General features: G+C 43.4%; 1 protein-coding gene across 1 annotated transcript in view; it reads left to right on the plus strand.

Moving 5' to 3' along the window:
- LOC123736396 (calcium-binding mitochondrial carrier protein Aralar2) overlaps positions 1 to 17,523 on the plus strand; it is a 96,699-nt gene that overhangs the window by 44,232 nt on the left and 34,944 nt on the right. Inside the window, exons 8-10 of the mRNA XM_045713178.1 lie at positions 3,945 to 4,041; positions 5,147 to 5,231; positions 16,554 to 16,638. Of these exons, the coding sequence (XP_045569134.1) occupies positions 3,945 to 4,041; positions 5,147 to 5,231; positions 16,554 to 16,638 (267 nt within the window). The remainder of the gene's footprint in view (positions 1 to 3,944; positions 4,042 to 5,146; positions 5,232 to 16,553; positions 16,639 to 17,523) is intronic.

Below are 17,523 nucleotides of genomic sequence, written 5' to 3' on the forward strand. Positions count from 1 at the left end.
ATTAGTGGATTCAGCAACACCTGTTGCTGACAGGTGTATAAAAATTGCACACAGCCATGCCATCTCCATAAAAAAACATTGGCAGTAGAATGTCCTTACTGAGGAGCTGGGAGACTTTCAACGTGGCACCGTCATAAGATGCCACCTTTCCAGCAACTCAGTTTGTCAAATTTCTGTCCTGCTAGAGCTGGCCCGGACAACTGTAAGTGCTGTTATAGTGATGTGGAAATGCTGAGTCCTGAGTCCCGCAAAACACCAGTCTCAACGTCAACAGTGAAGAGGCGACTCCGGGATGCTGGCCTTCTAGGCAGAGTTGCAAAGAAAAAGCCATATCTCAGACTGGCCAATAAAAAGAAAAGATTAAGATGGGCAAAGAACACATACACTGGACAGAGGAACTCTGCCTAGAAGGCCAGCATCCTGGAGTTGCCTCTTCACTGTTGACGTTGAGACTGGACAGAGGAAGTCTGCCTAGAAGGCCAGCATCCTGGAGTTGCCTCTTCACTGTTGACGTTGAGACTGGTGTTTTGCGGGTACTATTTAATGAAGCTGCCAGTTGAGGACTTACAGGCATCTGTTTCTCAAACTAGACACTCTAATGTACTTGTCCTCTTGCTCAGTTGTGCACTGGGGCCTCCCACTCCTCTTTCTATTCTGGTTAGAGACAGTTTGCGCTGTTCTGTGAAGGGAGTAGTACACAGTGTTGTACGAGATCTTCAGTTTCTTGGCAATTTCTCGCATGGAATAGCCTTAATTTCTCAGGAACAATATTAGACTGACGAGTTTCAGAAGAAAGTACTTTTTTACTGGACATTTTGAGCCTGTATTCGAACCCACAAATGCTGATTTACATTTACATTTTAGTCATTTAGCAGACGCTCTTATCCAGAGCGACTTACAGTAGTGAATGCATACATTTCATACATATTTTTTTTTCCTGTGCTGCAGATACTCAACTAGTCTAAAGAAGGCCAGTTTTATTGCTTCTTTAATCAGACCAACAGTTTTCAGCTGTGCTAATATAATTGCAAAATAGTTTTCAGTGATCAATTAGCCTTTTAAAATGATAAACTTGGATTAACTAACAACATGCCATTGAAACACAGGAGAGATGGTTGCTGATAATGGGCCTCTGTACGCCTATGTAGATATTCCATAAAAAAATCAGCCGTTTCCAGCTACAACAGTCATTTACAACATTAACAATGTCTACACTGTATTTCTGATCAATTTGATGTTATTTTAATGGACAAAAAATGTGCTTTTCTTTCAAAAACAAGGACATTTCTAAGTGACCCCAAACTTATGAACGGTAGTGTAGATCTTTGTGTATAGATTGTCAGATGATCTTTGTGTATAGACAGTCAGATGATATTTGTGTATAGACAGTCAGATGATCTTTGTGTATAGACAGTCAGATGATCTTTGTGTATAGACAGTCAGATGATCTTTGTGTATAGACAGTCAGATGATCTTTGTGTATAGACTGTCAGATGATCTTTGTGTATAGATTGTCAGATGATGTTTGTGTATAGACAGTCAGATGATCTTTGTGTATAGACAGTCAGATGATCTTTGTGTATAGATTGTCAGATGATATTTGTGTATAGACAGTCAGATGATCTTTGTGTATAGATTGTCAGATGATCTTTGTGTATAGACTGTCAGATGATCTGTTTATGGATTGTCAGATGATCTTTGTGTATAGACAGTCAGATGATCTTTGTATATAGACTGAGAGTGAGTTGATGTCTGGGAGTAAACAGAGCTAGCTATCTGATCTCTGCTCTACTGAATATATAAACACAGCAAAAAAAGAAACGTCCCTTTTTCAGGACACGGTCTTTCAAAGATAATTCGTAAAAATCAAACTAACTTCACACATCTTCATTGTAAAGGGTTTAAACACTGTTTCCCATGCTTGTTCAATGAACCATAAACAATTAATGAACATGCACCTGTGGAACGGTCGTTAAGACACTAACAGCTTACAGACGGTAGGCAATCAAGGTCACAGTTATGAAAACTTAGGACACTAAAGAGGCCTTTCTACTGACTCTGAAGAACACCAAAAGAAAGATGCCCAGGGTCCCTGCTCATCTGTGTGAACGTGCCTTAGGCATGCTGCAAGGAGGCATGAGGACTGCAGATGTGGCCAGGGCAATAAACTGCAATGTCCGTACTGTGAGACGCCTAAGACAGCACTACAGGGAGACAGGACGGACAGCTGATCGTCCTCACAGTGGCAGACCACGTGTAACAACACCTGCACAGGATCGGTACATCCGAACATCACACCTGCGGGACAGGTACAGGATGGCAACAACAACTGCCCGAGTTACACCAGGAACGCACAATCCCTCCATCAGTGCTCAGACTGTCCGCAATAGGCTGAGAGAGGCTGGACTGAGGGCTTGTAGGCCTGTTGTAAGGCTAGTCCTCACCACACATCACCGGCAACAACGTCGCCTGTGGGCACAAACCCACCGTCGCTGGATCAGACAGGACTGCCAAAAAGTGCTCTTCACTGACGAGTTGCGGTTTTGTCACACCAGGGGTGATGGTCGGATTTGCGTTTATCGTTGAAGGAATGAGCGTTATACCGAGGCCTGTACTCTGGAGCGGGATCGATTTGGAGGTGGAGGGTCTGTCATGGTCTGGGGTGGTGTGTCACAGCATCATCGGACTGAGCTTGTTGTCATTTCAGTCAATCTCAACGCTGTGCGTTACAGGGAAGACATCCTCCTCCCTCATGTGGTACCCTTCCTGCAGGCTCATCCTGACATGACCCTCCAGCATGACAATGCCACCAGCCATAATGCTCGTTCTGTGTGTGATTTCCTGCAAGACAGGAATGTCAGTGCTCGGCCATGGCCAGCAAAGAGCCCGGATCTCAATCCCATTGAGCACGTCTGGGACCTGTTGGATCGGAGGGTGAGGGCTAGGGCCATTCCCCCCAGAAATATCTTGCAGGTGCCTTGGTGGAAGAGTGGGGTAACATCTCACAGCAAGAACTGGCAAATCTGGTGCAGTCCATGAGGAGGAGATGCACTACAGTACTTAATGCAGCTGGTGGCCACACCAGATACTGATTGTTACTTTTGATTTTGACCCCCCCCTTTGTTCAGGGACACATTATTCAATTTCTGTTAGTCACATGTCTGTGGAACTTGTTCAGTTTATGTCTCAGTTATTGAATCTTGTTATGTTCATACAAATATTTACACATGTTAAATTTGTTGAAAATAAAGGCAGTTGACAGTGAAAGGAAATGTCTTTTTTTGCTGAGTTTATGTGTGTCACGACACAGCCAGGACACTGCTCTTTGAATAAGCTGGTCACTCAATACCAGATACCGGAGCTATAGAAATCACACTGTAAGTCAGCCATGGCTGAGTCCCAAATGCCACCCTATTCTCTATTTTCCAAATGGCACCTTATTCCCTATTGTTGACCAGAGCCTGGGCCCTGGTCAAAAGTAGTGCACTAAATAGGGAAATAGAATGCCATTTGGGATGCAACCCAACCCAGTTAACAACCTGTTCATTATGTACCTAACACTTCCCTTACTGTACACTGTCTGTCCGTCTAAACAACAGATTAAGTCAATTCAATGAGGCTTTGTAAACAGGAAATACATGTGGGAACTAATTTAAGGGGATTATCTCAAACACTGTATTTGTGTATAGGATGTTGGACATGTGGGAAAGAGAGATTTTATTCTCAACTGGGATCACCTGTATAAATCAAAGATAAATAAAGTGGGAGTATCCATCACACTCCTCTTCTCTCCTCTCATTTCCTCTCCTCTTCTCTCCTCTTTGTCTCCTCTTCTTTCCTCTCCTCTCATTTCCTCTTCTCTCCTCTGCTCTCATTTCCTCTTCTCTCCTCTGCTCTCCTTTCCTCTTCGTCTCCTCCTCTCCTCTCCTTCTCTCCTGTAACAGAGGAGTTCATCATTGCGGCCCAGAGGTTTGGTCAGGTGACTCCGATGGAGGTGGACATCCTGTTCCATCTGGCTGACTTGTCTGAGTCCCGGGGTGAGTCACCCCCCCACACACACACATACACACACAGATGACAAGGCTAGGCCTCAAATAGATAGCCCTATTCAGTTTAATAGCTTAATTACAGTTGCGTTCAAGATACATAATTATGCAAAACAGATCATACATGATAAGCCCTCTCAACCTCAGTTTTAAATCATTGAATTCCAGCAATATTGAATGAAGCTTCATATTAGGGGAAACATTTTCCCACAGTCATTGATACTGCATAGTGTAGTCCATTCCTCTCATTGTATTTCCACATTAGCATGTACTGTTGTAGTTAATACTACTTTTCAGTTGATTGGGTCTCAATAGCCTGTCCCATTAATCCATTTGGTTGTCATTGGATCACTGGAGCTCGTCATACCCGGTCGTTCTTCTTCCAAAATGTCTGCTTTCACTGCAGCCTGATCAAATGAGGCAGACATGACTCTTCTGAATCCCCTTTCACTCAAATAAGCCTTCAAAACTCAGCATTTGTCTGAGGAAGAGGAGACACATACACACGAGCATATACACACACACACACACACACACACACACACACACACACACACACACACACACACACACACACACACACACACACACACACACACACACACACACACACACACACAGGGGAAGGGGAGTCCACACGGAACGCCAGCGGTTCTTCTAACTGTACACGGCTCACGTTCCCATGCATCTTGCTCCATAGGGTCGACCGGCGGCGTAGAGTGCCAGTAATTTGTGCCCTCTCTGAGCACCTGATTATTATTTCTGGGCAATGGGATACTTTAATAGTCTCCCCAGCCTCTGATTGGAGATGCAGGAGATAATTGTTACCAATAATCGGAGGGGGATTGAGCTGCTCCCAAATCTGGGAACGTCACAGAGATGTAATGTGGACCGTGGGGAGCGCACGCACAGAGTTGGAGAGGTCCCCGGAATCACGGACAAATGTTTTTGTTTTGTTTGGATGCAGCGAGGGAAAGAGAGAATGAGGGAGATATTGTTGAATATCAATGATCTATCTTACCGGGTCAGAAGGATAAAGTCAGAAGCATTTAAATGGTAGAACCGTTTGAAACTTTCCCCTCTCTCCTCCTCTCTTCCAGCCGTGTTGGTCTGGTGGACATTGACAGGATTGCTCCAGTAGAGGAAGGGGCCCTCCCATACAACCTGGTGGAGGTCCAGAGACAGGTAAAAAAGAAAGAGAGAAAGAAGGAAGGAAAAAATGAGAGAAAAGAAGACTTGCTGATGGTTTTAGCATCCTTTTCAGCTTGAGAGATATAGGCTGCGATTCAATTCAAAGCTCTATAGCGCTGTGGACATTAACATACTTTTAAAGGTAATTTACAGTTGAGCCGACATGCGCAGCGTTTGCCATGAATGCGATCTGCGCAAATGCCTTTAAAAGGTGCATTGTCGGCTGTTTAGTGGCCTGCACTATAGAGCACCTTCGATTGAATCCCGGCCATAGTTATTCTGTAACTGTAGTCTAGAAACATGTCCTGGTAATGGTCAGAGCCTTTAAGTTCACTGGTGATGTTGGGTATTTCTATGATTACTTCCATTACTGAATATATATGAGCAATACACTAGAACAGACTTATCCAACATGAAACATGAGAAACTGAAGAAAAAATTGAATCTTTCTAAATCCCCACATACCAGTCCGATTTCCAGCCCACTTACTCTGTTTGTGTCAGATTCTCAAATGACAGCCATTGAACGAAATGCCAAGGAGAACACAACTTCTAAAAGTGTGTCTTTGATTGGATCTCTCCAGAGAAAGAAATACAATTAAATATCAGAAACCTCTCTATGACAGTATACTGTATCTTTGTCAAACATTTTTTTAAACCCTAATTTAAGACTAACTCCAGCCGTTTAAATAAGTTACAGTGCCTTCAAAAAGTATTCACACCCCTTGACTTTTTCCACATTTTGTTGTGTTACAAATTGGGATAAAAATGGACTTTGTTTTTGTATTTTTTTTTATCAACACAAAATACTCTGTAATGTCAAAGTGTAAGAAAAATTCAAAAATAAAACACTAATATATCTTGATTAGATAAGTATTCAACCCCGTGAGTCAATACGTGTTAGAATCACCTTTGGCAGCGATTACAGCTGTGAGTCTTTTGGGTAAGTCTCTAAGGCCCCAATTGCGACCTGAGTTAAGCACACATAAATGGAACGTTATTCCCTTTTTATGCAGTTTTCTCTCTGTGCGTATTCTGACCTTGAACTTAAGCATGAGAATAGCATGCTATTCACCCACTATTTGTTTAGGGTGGAGATCTCAGAAATGAAGGTTTGGTGGAGGTGTGTCTACAGATAAGCCATATTCTGACCTTGACTTAATTCCACTGCCTTTATGCGTGAGGAAACCATGAGTATGGTCGGGCGAACCTACCGGTTCCAAGTGGAAAAAGCATCTACTTCATTTTTTCAGATAGAAATAACAGCATTCTCCATGACCTATCATTTATAAATGAATAAGAACTATTGATAAGAGCTAGGTAAATTATTAATCCGTTTGGGTAAATAATAAATACACAAACAATTGTTTTAGATAATTTTTTCTTATGATTCCTGGAGACGAATGTGAAACCAGCCATATGGAAGCAAACTGAAAATCATATCAACATGGCATGTATTGCGGTCCCTTTTCTACAGTGAAATAGTCTATAAATAGCTGTGCCGTTTTTAAGAATTTTAATTGTGTACCCTCACAATTTTCCTGGATGAAATTAGGACACCCAAGCTATAGGCTTCTATAGGGCTGAAACAATTTGTAGCTTACATTTTGCATCATTCCATTCCGTTAACGTTTCTTTCCTCTGTTACGTCTGCTAATTTGGGATAATGTAGCCTAGTTGAATCATTATGGAACTCAGACGACAAGTAGCAGGTAAACCTGGAGCCTGGCGCATGCTTCACGATGACTGGACCGTTGTCATACAGTTCCATGATTAGTGAGGATTAGGGTAGATCTATAGAACTACTGTTCAACCCCTATTGTACATCTTTTCCACCTTCCAATATTTCATGGTTTTAACTTGAATATGACAACTTTCAGAATGAATCAAACCACTGTCTTTTTTATTCATCAATATATTTTGTACGTAAAGGCTCTCCAAAACAGTTTTTTTAATCATTCATACGTACTTTCCTAGCCCTAAAATGTGCCTAAATAATCTAAAAGATGTTTAAAATCTACCAGTTGGTGCTGAAACTGAGATGAAGATGCATAGATGGCATTCTTTCATTGATCCCTATTTTCTGAACCCTTTCTCTCAATGTGCTCTATTGACTCTGTCGGCAAAATTATAATTAAAGGTACACCTTTTTTAAATGTATGGCTTAAGATAAAGGTACTGAAAACCCTATTGAATGAAAACTCCACGAGAAAATATGTTGGCCAGTAAGTGGGAGGGTTTTCAATGGTTGAATTACATTTATTCAGCGTGCGCAAGGTAACCTCGCCTGCAAAGCCCGTTGCGCACCTGCATAAGGTAAGTCTGAATACCAGCTACTAAGAAGTGCGTAGGAAAGGCATGCATAAGAAAGGCGTAATTTCCTAAATTGGAATCTGTCCCTGGAAGCTTTGCACACCTTGATTGTACAGTATTTGGTCGTATTAGTTTATTTTTAAGTCTTCAAGCTCTGTCAAGTTTGTTGTAGATCATTGCTGGACAGCCATTTTCAAGTCTTGCCTAGATTTTCAAGACGATTTAATTTAAAACTGTAACTAGGCCACTCAGGAACATTCAATGCCGTCTTGGTAAGCAACTCCAGTGTACACTGAGTATACAAAACATTAAGAACACCTGCTCTTTCCATTACATAGACTGACCAGGTGAATCCAGGTAAATGTTATGATCCCTTATTGATGTCACTTGTTAAATCCACTTCAATCAGTGCAGATGAAGGTGAGGAGACAAAGAAGGATTTTTAAGCCTTGAGACATGGATTGTGTATTTGTGGCATTCATAGGGTTTTGTTAGACTTCATTGATGTCACTTGTTAAATGCACTTCAATCAGTGTAGATGAAGGGGAGGAGACAGGTTAAAGAAGGATTTTTAAGCCTTGAGACATGGATTGTGTATGTGTGCCATTCATAGGGTTTTGTTAGACTTCAGTGCGGCTTTTGACATTATCGATCATAGTCTGTTGCTGGAAAAACGTGTGTTATGGCTTTACACCCCCTACTATAATGTGGATAAAAAACGGTAATATCTTATGTTTCACGGAATCGTGGCTGAATGATGACATGGATATTCAGCTAGCGGGATATACGCTGCACCGGCAAGATAGAACAGCACAGTAAGATGAGGAGGGGCGGTCTGTGCATATTTGTAAACAACAGCTGGTGCACAAAATCTAAGGAAGTCTCTAGATTTTGCTCGCCTGAAGGAGAGTATCTTGTGATAAAATGCAGACCACACTACTTGCCAAGAGAGTTCTCAGCTATACTTTTTGTGGTTGTTTATTTACCACCACTGACGGGTGCTGGCACTAAGACCGCACTCAGTCTGCTGTATAAGGAAATAAGCAAACAGGAAACCGCTCACCCAGAGGCGGCGCTCCTAGTGGCCGGAGACTTTAATGCAGGGAAACTTAAATCAGTTCTACCTAATTTCTATCAACATGTTAAATGTGCAATCAGAGGGAAAAAAACTCTAGACCACCTTTACTCCACACACAGAGATGCGTACAAAGCTCTCCCTCGCCCTCCATTTGGCAAATTTGACCATAATTATATCCTCCTGATTCCTGCTTACAAGCAAAAATGAAAGCAGGAAGCCTCAGTGACTCAGTCTATAAAAAAGTGGTCAGATGAAGCATACGCTAAACTACAGGACTGTTTTGCTAGCACAGACTGGAATATGTTCCGGGATTCCTCCAATGGCATTGAGGAGTACACCACATCAGTCACTGGCTTCATCAACAAGTGCATCGATGACGTCGTCTCCACAGTGACTGTACGTACATACCCCAAACATAAGCCATGGATTACAGGCAACATTCGCACTGAGCTAAAGGGTAGAGCTGCCTGCTTTCAAGGAGTGGGACTCTAACCCGGAAGCTTATAAGAAATCTCGCTATGCCCTCCGACGAACCATCAAACAGGCAAAGCGTTAGTACAGGACTAAGATCGAATCGTACTACACTATTACAGACTACAAAGGGAAGCACAGCCGAGAGCTGCCCAGTGACACGAGCCTACCAGACGAGTTAAATAACTTCTATGCTCGCTTCGAGGCAAGTAACACTGAAACATGCATGAGAGCATCAGCTGTTCCAGACGACTGTGTGATCACGCTCTCCGCAGCCAATGTGAGTTAGACCTTTAAACAGGTCAACATTCACAAGGCTGCAGGTCCAGACGGATTACCAGGACGTGTACTCTGAGCATGCGCTGACCAACTGGCAAGTGTCTTCACTGACATTTTCAACCGCTCCCCTGACCGAGTCTGTAATACCAACATGTTTCAAGCAGACCACCATAGTCCCTGTCCCCAAGAACACTAAGGTAACCTGCCTAAATGACTACCGACCCGTAGCACTCACGTCTGTAGCCAAGAAATGCTTTGAAAGGCTGGACATGGCTCACATCAACACCATTATCACAGAAACCCTAGACCCACTCCAATTTGCATACCACCCCAACAGATCCACAGATGATGCAATCTCTATTGCACTCCACACTGCACTTTCATACCTGGACAAAAGGAACACCTATGTGAGAATGCTATTCATTGACTACAGCTCAGCATTCAACACCATAGTGCCCTCAAAGCTCATCACTAAGCTAAGGACCCTGGGACTTAACACCTCCCTCTGCAACTAGATCCTGGACTTACTGATGGGCCACCCCCAGGTGGTAAGGGTAGGTAACAACACATCCGCCACTATGATCCTCAACACAGGGGCCCCTCAGGGGTGCATGCTCAGTCCCCTCCTGTACTCTCTGTTCACTCATGACTCCACGGCCAGGCACGACTCCAACACCATCATTAAGTTTGTCGATGACACAACAGTGGTAGGGCTGATCACCGACAACAATGAGACAGCCTATCGGGAGGAGGTCAGAGACCTGGCCGTGTGGTGCCAGGACAACAACCTCCCACTCCACGTGATCAAGACAAAGGAGGTGATTGTGGACTACAGGAAAAGGAGGACCTAGCACGCCCCCATTCTCATCAACGGGGCCATTGTGGAGCAGGTTGAGAGCTTCAAGTTCCTTGGTATCCACATCACTAACAAACTAACATGGTCCAAGCACACCAAGACAGTCACAACTGCTCAGCCTCCGACCGCAAGGCACTACAGAGGGTAGTGCGTACGGCCCAGTACATCACCGGGGCCAAGCTTCCTGCCTTCCAGGACCTCAATACCAGGCGGTGTCAGAGGAAGGCCCTAAAAATTGTCAAAGACTCCAGCCACCCTAGTTATAGACTGTTCTCTCTGCTACCGCATAGCAAGCGGTACCGGAGTGCCAAGTCTAGGTCCAAGAAGGTTCTAAACAGCTTCTGCCCCCAAGCCATAAGACTCTTGACCATCTAATCAACTGGTTACCCAGACTATTTGCATTGCCCCCCCCTCCTCTCTACACTGCTGCTACTCTCTGTTATGATCTATGCATAGTCACTTTTATAACTCTACCTACATGTACATATTACCTCAATTACCTCGACACCGGTGCCCCCACACATTGACTCTGTACCGGTACCCCCTGTATATAGCCCCGCTATTGTTATTTACTGCTGCTCTTTAAATATTTGTTTTTCTTATCTCCTACTTTTTGGGGGTATTTTCTTAAAACTGAATTGTTGGTTAAGGGCTTGTAAGTAAGCATTTCACTGTAAGGTCTACACCTGTTGTATTCAGCGCATGTGACAAATACAATTTGATTTGATTTGATTTTGAACATAATCCAGGTAGAATCAGGAATTCCCCAGGGCAGCTGTCTAGGCCCCTTACTTAAAACCTTTACTAACGACATGCCACTGGCTTTGCATAAAGCCATTGTGTCTATGTATGTGGATGACTCAACACAATACACATCAGCTACTACAGCGACTCAAATGACTGCAACACTTGACAAAGCGCTGCAGTTAGTTTCAGAATGGGCGGCAAGGAATAAGTTGGTCCTAAATATTTCAAAAACTAAAAGCATTGTATTTGGGACAAAGCATTCACTTAACCCTAAACCTCAACTAAATCTTGTAATGAATAATGTGGAAATTGAGCAAGTTGAGGTGACTACACTGTTCGGAGTAACACTGGATTGTAAACTGTCATGGTCAAAACATATTCATACAAAAGTAGCTAAGATGGGGAGAAGTCTGTCCACAATAAATTGCTGCTCTGCGTTCGTAACAGCACTATCAAGAAGGCAAGTCCTACAGGCCCTAGTTTTGTCGCACCTGGACTACTGTTCAGTCGTGTGGTCAGGTGGCACAAAGAGGGACTTAGGAAAATTGCAATTGGCTCAGAACAGGGCAGCACGGTTGGCCCTTGGATGTACACAGAGAGCTAACATTAATAATATCCATGTCAATCTCTCCTGGCTCAAAGTGGGGGAGAGATTGACTTCATCACTACTTGTATTTGTAAGAGGTATTGACATGTTGAATGCACCGAGCTGTCTGTTTGAACTATTGGCACACAGCTCGGACACCCATGCATACCCCACAAGACATGCCACCAAATGTCTCTTCACAGCCCCCAAGTCCAGAACAGACTATGGGAGGCGCACAGTACTACCTAGAGCCATGACTACTTGGAACACTAGGGTTAGGGTTAGGGTACAGCTTATGGAACAGCAGGGACTGTGAAGAGACACAAACACAGGCACAGATACATGCATACACACGCGATAACATACGCACCCTACACACACGTACACATGGATGTTGTGTTGTAGATATGTGGTAGTAGAGTAGGGGCTTTAGGGCACACCCTTAATGTGTTGTGAAATTTGTATTGTAATGTTTTTAAAATTGTATAACTCCCTTAATTTTGCCGGGCCCCAGGAAGAGTAGCTGCTGCCTTGGCAACAGCTAATGGGGATCCATAATACATACAAATACAAATGGGCAAGACAAAAGATTTAAGTGCCTTTGAACGGGGTATGGTTGTAGGTGCCAGGCGCACTGGTTTGAGTATCAAGAACTGCAAAACTGCTGTTTATTCACGCTCAACAGTTTCCCGTGTGTATCAAGAATGCTGCACCACCCAAAGGACATCCAGCCAACTTGACACAACTGTGAAAAGCACTGGATTCAACCTGGGCCAGCATCCCTGTGGAATGCTTTCGAAAACTTGTAAAGTCCATGCCCTGGTCTGAGGGCAAAAGGGGGGGTTGGGCGTGCAACTCAATATTAGGAAGATGTTCTTAATGTTTGGTGTACTCAGTGTATATTTGGGCTTGAGTTTTAGGTTATTGTCCTGCTGAAAGGTGAATTTGTCTCCCAGAGTCAATTGAAAAGCAGACAACTAGGTTTTCCTCTAGGATTTTGCCTGTGCTTAGTTCTATTCCTATTTCTTTTTATCCCCCAATAACTCCCTAGTCCTTGCCGATGACGAGTATATCCATAACATGATGCAGCCACTACCATACTTGAAAATATGAAGAGTTATGACGGCTTGTGTTTAGAGGTAGGTGAAGGTGAAGGAGTCAAGCGCAGGAGAGCAGAGATGTCCGAGATGCATTATTTAATAGGCAAGTCCACAAACATAGAGGTCAGGTACAATACCAAAATAAACGCCCTTAACGAGCAACATCACAATAAATAATCCCGCAAAACCTAGGCAGGCAACAGGGGTAATTATACACACAGAAATTAAGGCAAATGAAACCAGGTGTGAAAGAACCACAGACAAAACAAACGGAAAAGGAAAAAAGGATCGGTGATGGCTAGTAGGCCGGCGACGCCAACCGCCGAGCGCCGCCCGAACAGGGAGAGGAACCACCTTCGGTGGAAGTCGTGACAAGAGTAGTACTCAGTGATGTGTTATATTGGATTTGCCCCAAACATAATGCTTTGTATTCAGGACAAAAAGTAAATGTATTTTCAATTTTTTTGCAGTATTACTTTAGTGCCTAATTGCAGACAGGATGCATGTTTTGGAATATTTTTATTCTGTCAAAACGTTTCACTCTGTCATTTAGGTTAGTGTTGTGGAGTAACTATATGTACAATGTTGTTGATCCATCATCAGTTTTCTCCTATCACAGCCATTAAACTGTGTAACTGTTGTGGTGAAATCCCTGAGCAGTTTTCTTCCTCTCTGGCAACTGAGTTAGGAAGGATGCCTTTAACTTTGTAGTGACTGGGTGTATTGATACCCCATCCAAAGCGTAATTAATAACTTCACCATGCTCAAAGATACATTCAGTTTCTGCTTTTTTTATATTTACCCGTCTACCAATAGGTGACCTTCTTTGCGAGGCATCATTTTCTGGAATTTTCCAAGCAGTTTAAAGGCACAGTCAACTTAGTGTATGTAAACTTCTGACCCACTGGAATTGTGATACAGTGAAATATAAGTGAAATAATCTGTCTGTAAACAATTGTTGGAAAAATGACTTGTGTCATGCACAAAGTAGATGTCCTAACCGAAAAACTGAGTTTAAATGTATTTGGCAAATGTGTATGTAAACTTCCGACTTCAACTGTGTTATGTGACTTTTTTTAGCTAATTTATACTCCTGAACCTATTTAGGATGGCCATAACAAAGGGGTTGAATACTTATTGACTCTAGACATTGCAGCTTTAATTGTTTATTAATTAAAAATGTAAAAAGAAATATATAAAAATCCACTTTGACATTGTCAGGTATTAGTGGCACAAAATGTATATTTAATCCATTTTAAATTCAGGCTGTAACACAACAAAATGTCGGAAAAGTCAAGGGGTGTGAATATTTTCTGAATGCACTGTATCTCAAATATACTGAGGGGGGAAATGAGAAATGACTGAGTGAAGGGGTTTGAAACAAAACAGCTGAGGAAGAAACAAAAGGTCAAGAAAAAAGAAGTTGGATGGAGGTTTGTTGTTTTCCTCCTGTTAGAAGCTCTGCCTGGTCTGCAGAGTGAGACAGCGCGGCGTTGCGGGGTGATTTCCTCCCCTTCCCCTGACTGTAGCCAGACTAGGCTCCAGGCCGGACTGGAGCAGGGGCCCCGGTTAGAGCCGCCAGTCCAACCACAATGAGCCTCTTTGGGCTGTGGTCTGGCCTCCACGGGCTGCAGGCCAGCTCTCCCTCTGAACCTCCAACCTCCACCCCTCCTCTCTGCCCCTCTCGATCCCCTACTCCCCTGGCTGTGACTCAGAGAAACAGGGAGGGAGGAGGGAAAGGAAGGGGGGGTCTTCTAGGGGCATTAGGGGCCGACAGAGGGGGGTCAGGGGCTCAGATAGTTCCTGACAGGTGGACCTGTTCCATAGAGGGGCCCACCTCTCCACCATAGAGGGGCCCACCTCTCCACCATAGAGGGGCCCACCTCTCCACCTCCTTTACCCAGGGATAAGGGATGAGGGCTGGGCAGGTCCGGCCAGGCGACAGGTACCCCCGGCTGGGAATGTGGAGCAGAATGCTTGGTGATCTTGCTGGCTATCAATGTCTAACAGCAATAGTAACACTCAGCTGGTTTTGTGCTCTGATGTGTGCCAATGGCATGGGCAGGGGCTGGGGTGGCAGCCAATGGCATGGGCAGGGGCTGGGGTGTCATCCAATCGAAGCAAGGCTTCTGATTCTGGGTTTGTTCCACTAACTTCCTACCCAATGCTTCTGTGCCTGATTGGAGTTTCTCAAACGAATCTCTGTAATTCAAGAGAGTTTTAACATTCAAATGGTTGGGAATCGGTGCTAGAGGGCAATTAATTTAATCACTGTATGCCATCATAAATGTGAATATATAGCCTATAGAGATAATAAAAATGAAATGAAATATCTCGTGGCGTCACATGAGATGACTAAGTACAGCATGTGATGTTGTCTAATCATGTCATGACTCATGACACAGAATAGACAACAGTGTTTTATTCAGCATCGTGATTCCCTGAAGTGAACTCAACGTAACACTTAAAATCTTTAACCTTTTCTAAATGACAGATGAAATATAGGCATTTAAGTGATTCTAATGACGCATGTAAACTGTCTTATCTGAATTGATGTAGGACTGAATATAAATGAGCTTTATAATGGGAAATGAGATAGTATACTGCTCTTGTTACTCTGTGGGAATCAAGATGGGGCTAAAGGCATCCGCGTGCTTCCTAGCCGAGAAGATGGGGCTAAAGGCATCCGCGTGCTTCCTAGCCGAAAAGATGGGGCTAAAGGCATCCGCGTGCTTCCTAGCCGAAAAGATGGGGCTAAAGGCATCCACGTGCTTCCTAGCCGAAAAGATGGGGCAAAGGCATCCGCGTGCATCCTAGCCAAAAAGATGGGGCTAAAGGCATCCGCGTGCTTCCTAGCTGAAACAGTTCGGAAGAGTTTGTGCATATATTATGACAACATTTTGTGATGTTTTTGTTTGTTTTGGACTTCGGTCAGGGTTTGGGCACACCAACCTTTTTACTGGAGGCAAGCCAAAGTTCTTCGGTGATTGGTCAACAGTGGGGATTCCTCAATAAAGTCTTTGTTGTCATTCAATGAGTGGCGAGTCATTTTTATGCAATTTACTTTATTGAGAAATACTGCGCCAAACTTCTTACATAAATATAAAATGCCGCGACTAAGATCTCCTTTGTAAAAAAATTAAAAAATGAATAACAGATTTCTTGTTATCTAAATTCTGACTATTTTGAAGAAGGGCATAATGGCTACGGTATCTCAAAATGGACAAACCATACTATTGCCGATATTTTCACATTTTTCAATTGAAGGTCTTTTAAGGGAGGCTGCGAGCACACTCGTTCGGTTAGGCTAAGCGCCAGCCGAACTGAAGCATGCTGACGCCTTCAGGGCTCAACTACAAGGTCTGACTTCTGATTTAAACATGGGATGTTATGGCTTGTCTGATATCTCTTTCTCTCTTTTTTCTCTCTGTTTTCGCTCTCTCTTTTCAATTCAATTCAAGGGGCTGTATTGGCATGGGAAACATATGTTTACATTGCCAAAGCTAGGGAAAGAGATAATATACAAAAGTGAAATAAACAATAAAAAATGAACAGTAAACATGACACTCACAGAAGTTCCAAAAGAACAAAGACATTTCAAATGTCATATTATGTCTAAATACAGTGTTGTAACGATGTGCAAATAGTTAAAGTACAAAAGGGAAAATAAATAAACATAAATATGGGTTGTATTTACAATGGTGTTTGTTCTTCACTGGTTGCCTTATTTTGTGGCGACAGGTCACAAATTTTGATGCTGTGATGGCACACTGTGGTATTTAACTTTTCTCTCTCTTTCTCTCTCTCTCTCTCTCTCTCTCTCACCATCTCTTCTCTCTCTCTCTCCCCATTTCTCCCCCTCTCTCTGTTGTGTCACTCTTTTTCAGCTGACTGGTGGGGACCCGTCCCGCTCTGTTCTCATCCAGGTAGCAGAGTCCGCTTACAGGTTTGGACTGGGTTCCATCGCTGGCGGTAAGTCAAGGCTACGTCTCAAATAGCACCCTATTCCCTATGTAGGGGATAACCCTATTCCCTACGTCTCAAATAGCACCCTATTCCCTATGTAGGGGATAACCCTATTCCCTACGTCTCAAATAGCACCCTATTCCCTATGTAGTGGATAACCATATTCCCCATGTAGTGGGGAACCCTATTCCCTATGTAGTGGATAACCCTATTCCCTATGTAGTGGATAACCCTATTCCCTATGAAGTGGATAACCCTATTCCCTATGTAGTGGTTAACCCTATTCCCTATGTAGTGGATAACCCTATTCCCCATGTATTGGGGAACCCTATTCCCTATGTAGTGGTTAACCCTATTCCCTATGTAGTGAATAACCCTATTCCCTATGTAGTGGATAACCCTATTCCCTATGTAGTGGATAACCCTATCCCCTATGTAGTGGATAACCCTATTCCCTATGTAGTGGATAACCCTATCCCCTATGTAGTGGATAACCCTATTCCCTATGTAGTGGATAACCCTATTCCCTATGTAGTGGATAACCTTATTCCCTATGTAGTGGATAACCCTATTCTCTATGTAGTGGATAACCCTATTCTCTATGTAGTGGATAACCCTATTCCCTATGTAGTGGATAACCCTATTCCCTATGTAGTGGATAACCCTATTCTCTATGTAGTGGATAACCCTATTCCCTATGTAGTGGATAACTTGTCAAAAGTAATGTACTACATAGGGGAAAAGCTGCAATTTGGGACAAGCCCCATGTCAAGTCACAAGTCATTGTGTCACCACCACCCCCTCACCTGCCCCCCCTACCCCCATCACCCTCCAACCTCATAAGAAAATAGAAAACAAAGGGCTTCCTAGTGCGTTCTGCAGGGGCGATTC

The sequence above is a fragment of the Salmo salar genome, unplaced genomic scaffold, assembly GCF_905237065.1.
Source record: "Salmo salar unplaced genomic scaffold, Ssal_v3.1, whole genome shotgun sequence".
NCBI classification, from domain to species: domain Eukaryota; kingdom Metazoa; phylum Chordata; class Actinopteri; order Salmoniformes; family Salmonidae; genus Salmo; species Salmo salar.